The 7,063-nt window shown below is 36.6% G+C and overlaps 2 protein-coding genes across 3 annotated transcripts in view; both read right to left on the reverse strand.

Moving 5' to 3' along the window:
• Positions 1–342: 342 nt before the first annotated feature.
• On the reverse strand, positions 343–5,374 carry LOC112090398. Of its 2 annotated transcripts, none has more exons than XM_024161581.1 (9): positions 5,186–5,374; positions 4,736–4,799; positions 3,733–3,865; positions 2,206–3,431; positions 1,782–1,955; positions 1,544–1,660; positions 1,285–1,464; positions 1,076–1,122; positions 343–864 (listed from the first exon to the last, which is right to left on the reverse strand). In XM_024161581.1, the coding sequence occupies exons 2-9, from the start codon at positions 4,781–4,783 to the stop codon at positions 525–527; spliced, it is 2,265 nt and encodes a 754-aa protein (XP_024017349.1). In that variant the 5' UTR covers positions 4,784–4,799; positions 5,186–5,374; the 3' UTR covers positions 343–524. The 2 variants fall into 2 exon arrangements, with proteins under 2 accessions (XP_024017349.1, XP_024017348.1); XM_024161580.1 differs by having other exon boundaries at positions 2,206–3,476.
• A 657-nt stretch (positions 5,375–6,031) lies between these two features.
• LOC21407757 (DUF21 domain-containing protein At4g14240) overlaps positions 6,032–7,063 on the reverse strand; it is a 4,734-nt gene continuing 3,702 nt past the window's right edge. Inside the window, exons 11-13 of the mRNA XM_024161575.1 lie at positions 6,989–7,035; positions 6,819–6,900; positions 6,032–6,558 (exon numbers count right to left, since the gene is read on the reverse strand). Of these exons, the coding sequence (XP_024017343.1) occupies positions 6,448–6,558; positions 6,819–6,900; positions 6,989–7,035 (240 nt within the window). The 3' untranslated portion in view covers positions 6,032–6,447. The remainder of the gene's footprint in view (positions 6,559–6,818; positions 6,901–6,988; positions 7,036–7,063) is intronic.

The raw sequence follows: 7,063 nt of genomic DNA on the forward strand, positions 1-7,063 counted from the left end.
TATATATATATATATATATAAGATGCTAAAATGTTGTTCATTTCAAAAAAAATAAAAAGCCAAAATGTTCACGGACGTCAAATACCAAAATTCCTTTTTCCATTTTGTATCACTAACATTCTTTGAAGTTTATCTCCAGAGTTCAGAAGTTTGTTATGTATGATTTACCTCAACAAGTGCTGCTCAAATTGTCCGCTTCTTAGCAAATGGAGCTTCCTACATATGCTAGAATGAAAATAAGGACCAAAATGAACAAGAATTGCAACCGTTCGATGTTTAGTATCAATCATAATAATGTTGCTTTGACAGAGAGAGAAAACCGCCATAACACAAAATCTTCACTACTCGTATGCTTCATTTATAGTCTCAAAATACGTACTATACAAACTAAATCTAGAAATGGTCATCACCTCTCAAGGAGGAAGACGTGCACTTATAAAGTATGGAAAATTTTATTCATCTGCAATGTTTTATACGGACTCCTATTAAGTAAAACAAAAAGCAGTGTCTTCATGATTTCCTTCTTATTCTCGAGATATGCCCGCCCCAACGTCCAGTTCTGCATATTTGTCGAAGATATCCCACCCGTCTTCTAGAAGCTCTTTGTCATCAGAATTCACCTTGAACTCATCATCGGCTCTGCTTTGGTCACTGGTCGACGAAACCGGACTACCCTTTTCCGGGCTCTTAGGCGATTCTCTTTCCCCAGGAACCAAGACAGATGTCACACTTTTCACGGATGAGCTTGACGAAGCTAATTTGCAACTGGTCTGGCTAGAGGAAACAGACATGCTTAAAGGAAGACGCATGTCAAACTTTTCTTTCAGCAAACCAACGTCCTGGCATATTACAGAGATTTCTCCTCTGCAAAAACGCAATTTCACGGGTTAATAAGGTGAAATGTAAAACAATTTAAGATAAAGCTCAAACCGTTATATTGGGATGAACCAAAAGATTTAAGTAATCAAGTCTCGACTACTTATCTCCTTCAAACAGGAAAATGAAAACTGACAAATGCAAAGCAATAGATAAATCCGCGATATCGTGATTTCCCCAAGTGAAGATGAAAACTTACTGCAACATGTCCACAACGCGACCTCGGTCCACCAAAAACTCCCGCAACTGCAAATGCAACATAAAAGAATGGGTAACTAAATTGTTAGTTTCATATTTACTTTAAGTAGATGGTTAACAAAAGCAAGTTGCTAAATAAGGTCTTTTTTCGTCATTGATGTGATCATCAATAAAAGGAAGTTTTCTTATTAAACAAATGAGGGTTGGTACCTTGGAATTCTCCTCTGCCTCCTTTTCTAATAACTTTGACTCCTGAACCACCTTCTCCATGATGGCTTCTTGCTCAGCAAGAGCACTACGTGCCAATTCTTCCTTTTCTAGCCTCTCTTGCTCAGCTGCTTTCTTCATTTCTTCTGCCGCAGCTAGCCTTTCTTCCAGGGTTTGGCGCATCTGCATATTTGAATAGATAATGATTATGATGAATTTTGTGTGTTTTAAATACATATACACAGAGGTGATGAATAGGGACCTCATCAAGGGTTGCTAGTGATTTATCCCTTTCATCTGACAAGCACAGAAGTCGAGATTGAAGCTCTTTCATTTCCGTTGCTAAAATGGCCTTCTCTCCATGCACTTCTCCTGCATGCTGCAAAAGCAGATGTATACTTAGCTTCAAGCACATGTCCTTAGAGGAGAGGAAAAAAAGGGGTCAACTCAAGATCAGTTTATTCTTGACAACAGCAAAATCTCATTGAACATTATCTAACCATGTCATTTGTTTCTTTTGCGTGTCCCAGCATTTGTTTCAGTTCCTCCACCCTCGTTAGAATGTCCAGCCCTCCGTTAGCAACTTCCTCTTTTGCCTGCTCTGCAGCTCTCTCCTGGAGTTCCACTTCCTTCATCATGTTTATGACGGACTCCATAGCAGAAAACAAAATTTTCTGTACCATTGTCAAGTGAATAAGAACTTTGCCATCCTTTAAAGGGGGAACAGAAAGGTAAAAGGCGTCTAAAGTGTATTATATGGTAAGTGTACTAATTACTAAATTTGATTTGATTTTCTAATCCTATTTTAAGAGCATTAAAACAAGAAGATGGAGATTAAATACAGTGAAGGAATTCCCTTTTTGCTTTCAATTTCAAGGAACTGCACCATTGCAGTTCTCAAGCTATGTTCTATGGTATCAATACCTTATTGTTCTTGGCATCTTCAATAATTTCATCAAGAATATCGATTCTGCATATTTGACCAGATTGGGTAACTACGCTGTTCCTGGTAAAATCATCCTCAATGGTGCCCATTTCACTGACAGAACAATCTGTCCTGGAAGTAAGATTCGAAGAACCACTTGCTTGTAATTCCTGATTATCATCGACAGGAGGATCAAAATGAAATTCAGATGGAATAATGCATTCTGTAGAGTTTTCTGCACATGAATCTAACTTGCAGCTTCTTTCGTGGCTAAACTGATCAACATCATTAGCCATGGAATAGCCAAAATCTTTCCCTTCATGGTCTGAGTCATTCAACCAGCCATCTTTTTCATGTCGTGAAGAGGTTGAATCCTGACCAAGCTCCAGCACCCTTTTCATTTCACAAGTCTTCCCCAGTAAAATCAGTTCCTCATCCATAGTGTTTCTACCTAATTCATCGTCAATATCATTTGAAACATGGGAACGTGAAACCTTGGATTCATTCACCGCCTCATCTAGACGTGTGAGATCAACAGGAAAAGCAGTATATGAACGATCACCATTTCTGGAATTTTCACCACTAGAGGAACTCAGTTTTGAAGAACCCCTTGCCTTTACAACCTCATCAAGATGTATCAAGTCAGAATGTGACCCACTATTTGTCAAACCACTACAATCAGCAGTTTTAACAGCAGTGCATTTCGGTTCTGAAGAAGAACTGGAAGGCCCCATTCCCATTTGTTGAACAACTCTTCTTGACATGTTGTCAGTCTGAAAAACACCATTTGTATGAGCAATATCTTCCACATTTTCTCCAACATTCAATCTTGGTTCTGAGCCAAGCCCTGAATCTACCACCTCATCCGAATGTGTGAGGTCAGCATGTGCGGCGCCATTTCTGCGACCACTATTCTCAGCATTTTCAACAGCAGCGCATGTTCCTTCTGAAGAAGGCACTGTACGAAGACAATCTTCCACATCTTCACCAGCAATGAATCTTGGTTCTAAGGCAAACCCTACATCTACCACCTCATCCCGATGTACGAGGTCAGCATGTGTGGCACCATTTCCACGGCCACTAATCTCAGCATTTTCAACAATTGTGCATTTTTGCTCTGAACAAGACCCTGCATCATCTACCTCCTTCAGATGAGTGATATCTTCTGCAATTTCACGAATAGGAGATCTAGGTTCTGAATAAGGTCCAGCTTCTGACACCTCAGCTGTAGGATGGGACAGCAACAAGGAATGATTCTCCTTAATTTCAACTAAAAGATAGGCAAAAAACGTATTTATGTAAACACATGTTACATCTCAATCAGAGAAGTGAAGACTGCCTTAATAGATTATTTAAGTAAATGCAAAGAAAGATGTTTATCATTTTAGAGGCAGAAAAGTTGCAGTTGCCAGTTTATTTGATGAAAAAGAAAAATAAATAGATAAATCATATCAACTGAGTAATCTATAATGAAAAGGAGAGGCTGTTACAGGGAGAAACTAAATAAAGATTTCCATTTTACATACCTCTAGGAGAATTGGTAAGGAAAGCTGACTGTCTAGTCATGTAAGGAAGAACTTCAGTCAAAATGTCATCAACAGCAGCATCCGCATCTTTTGAACGTTCAATAGCAACGGCCTTAAGAATGCGAGCATCAATCTACAAAGAAACAAATTACAGTCTACAATTAAAAGAGGTAAACTAAATTGAACAAGTTAAAAAAAATTGGAATCAAGATAATGGCATTGGGAAGTCATCGTCCTCACTTTTGCTAAAACACATGTCAACCTTTTTCTCCACTAAAACAACTTTTTATTTCCAATAATACCAACATTAATTGCGACCCAAGAAATAATTTGAAAAATGAACCTATCAATCTTCTTTTCTGACCCAAAATCTCTTAGGGTGCGTTTGGTAGATAGATCCAGAATCATGATTCTGGATCCTGGTTCAAAATCAGTGTTTGTTTACAGTGATTCTGAATCACGATTCAGAATCAGTGTTTGGTTTGGATGATTCTGAATCATAATTCAGAATCTGATGTGATGTTTTAAACCAGCTCAAATCATGATTCTAAAACCACCTCCCCTCTTGATTCAAGGTGATTCAAACCTCTGATTCTGAATTATGGTTTCAGAATTATGATTTGAACCCAAAATCATGAATCATGGTTCTAGTTCTAGAATCATGATTAGAATCACCATGATTTGAATCCTCGTACCAAACGAACCTAGCTTAAAAGTCCTATGGATTCATGAAACTTTAAAGCTTCTGAGACAAATGAGAGAAAACAAATACATGACGTGAAAAGTACTGGTAGCCACAATTTCACAAGAATTGATATTATATTATGAGTTCCTAACCAAAAATTTAGCAATAATTCTCGTGAGAAATAGACTTCTGAATTGTATGAAATTCGACATTATACCCAAAAGGGGAACAGAATTATATTACATAAACAAAAGGGCAACTATAAATGCGTAATATGTGATCAATTTCTATTGTTGCTTCTATTTAATACCCATATACCTGAGGAAAAACCTCCTGCAAACAGCGGTAAACCGACTTGAAACCCATGATCAGAGCCTTCAATCTGCATAAGACAAAAAAAAAAATTAAAACATATCATAAAACACCAAACCCTAATGACAAAAACTGATATTAAAAATAAATCGGGTTTTTTATTTTCACTAATTTGAGTGATGATGAAAACACAAACAATTCACCATCAATGAGAGGAACACGAAAACACCAATAAGCACATTCGATTACAGAAAATACAGAATTCTCCAATCATATTTCTGGCCAGGAATAAAACAATAAAGAAAACCGGAAAAAAAAAAAAGTTAATTTAAAATGAAAGTTAATCGATTCTCAATTGCCCTTCGAGAGAATTGGCGAAAAAAACACGAATTTTAAGAAACTTTTCATGCGTTTCGCTTTGTTTCATGACATCGAAAACAGAAGGCAAGCACTGACCTTTTGTTTCAGCGGGAGAGAGGGAAGAGATCAGGAATTGTACGGTATTTGTAGTGTTCGATTCTCAGGAAAACGAAAAATAAAAGAAAAATAAAGTCGGCTAGGGCGAGCAAACCTAGGCAGCTAAGGAAGTTGGGGTTATAAGAGTCGATATGGACTTTATGCGAGGGTATTTTGGTCAAGTCACCATGGATGTGGATTGACGTTGCTTTAGTGATGATTCGTGTTCACGTCTTCATATTTTGCAAATCATTGTCCTTTGATTTTGGCGGTGCAAATTCGAACCTTCAACATATAGCTAAACAAGAAAAAAGTTCACTTGGGACTTTCCTAGCGCTTTCCCACTTTGTCATCATTTTTTTCATTGTTATATTTGTACAAATACGTTACGATAGAGTATATTTTTTTAACCGCAAATTTTTTTCTTGAATTATTACTTTTTTTTGTTTTATTATTATTATTTTAAAAAAAGCTTTCTAGTTTCTATAATAGAATTATACTAAAGTAGCGCATGTTTTCAATATTAAATTTAATTTATATCTTAATAAATTTTAAAAAACATGTAAAACTGACAAAACCAGCATAGATCGAAGTTCGAACTGTTCAAAACAAAACCCTACGGACGAGCCTTTTTCATACCTTAGCACATATGCGATTAAAGGCTTAAAAAATTGTCCTATCCATGTATCTTTTGATACCTTACAATAAAAATTTCTTTGTAGCACCACTTAAAGAAATACATACGCTATTTAAGGCGAATTGAATATATCGACAATTCATACTATAAGATTTGAGAAATGTTTTAATTTAGATTTTAAGTCTGCGCAGAATTCAATCTTAATAAAGAGAAAAACACCGACAAAACGTTGATGTATGGTCTTTGGTTACATATATGACCAGAAAGTTCATAAGATGAAGCAAGTAAGAATATCACATTCTTTCGAAGAACTCCCACATTAACTAAAATGTTTATTAAACTTGTTACAGAGGGGACCTAGTTCAAGATTTGTAATGAACATAACTATAAGACTTGAAACATGCATATACTAAATCTACACGACCAGGATCAAAAAGATTACAAGGGGTTACAGCTTACAATTAAAAACAAAACAAAAACAAAAATGTAAGATTCTGCAACTTGAGGGTCATTTTTACCCACATGATCTTCTTCTTCTTCTTCTTCTTCTTCTTCTTCTTCTCTCTCTCTCTCTCTCTCTCTTAATATTTTTCTTTTGCTGAGAAATCCATTGTGATTCAGTAAGTCATCTCTTATCACCTAAAATATGTTGATTCGATTCGCCGGCAAACCTAACAGATTGTCCGTCATCCTCCATAGCCTTCTTTGGGGGCTGCCCTTGCTTAGTTTGACCTCCCTGAAGGACAACCAAAATATAAGCAGAGATCATCCTAGTTTTGGATCAGTTAACAGCAACGAAAGCTAAATTGGAAAGAGACTAATTACTCCTTTTCTTTTCGTTAAAAAAAAAAAAAGTTTTACTCCTTCTGCGACACAAGATGGCTTTACTTTGCAGATAACAACGGAAAGTATCATAGCATGAGGTTACATTTTCCGCACAGATGAATGACATGAACAATAAGGAAAAAATGAACAAACGAATGATTGATAACTTACAGCAGGTTTTTGACCAATCAATCTCCGATTTGATGGAGCACGTGCAACGGATGATGCAGCGGCAGCAGCAGCCACACGTATCCTGAAGAAGTCATGATCAGTTCAAAGTTGTTGAATCAGATTCAGACTTTAAATAAGAAAGGTGAAGTGCAAACAGGGTCCAATGTTACCTTTTATGTACATCAACGTATACATCTGTCTCATCGACAATTTCCTCCTGCATTTGGCAAAGAAAATCAGCAGGA

The sequence above is a fragment of the Morus notabilis genome, unplaced genomic scaffold (assembly GCF_000414095.1).
Source record: "Morus notabilis unplaced genomic scaffold, ASM41409v2 Scaffold137, whole genome shotgun sequence".
NCBI lineage: Eukaryota > Viridiplantae > Streptophyta > Magnoliopsida > Rosales > Moraceae > Morus > Morus notabilis.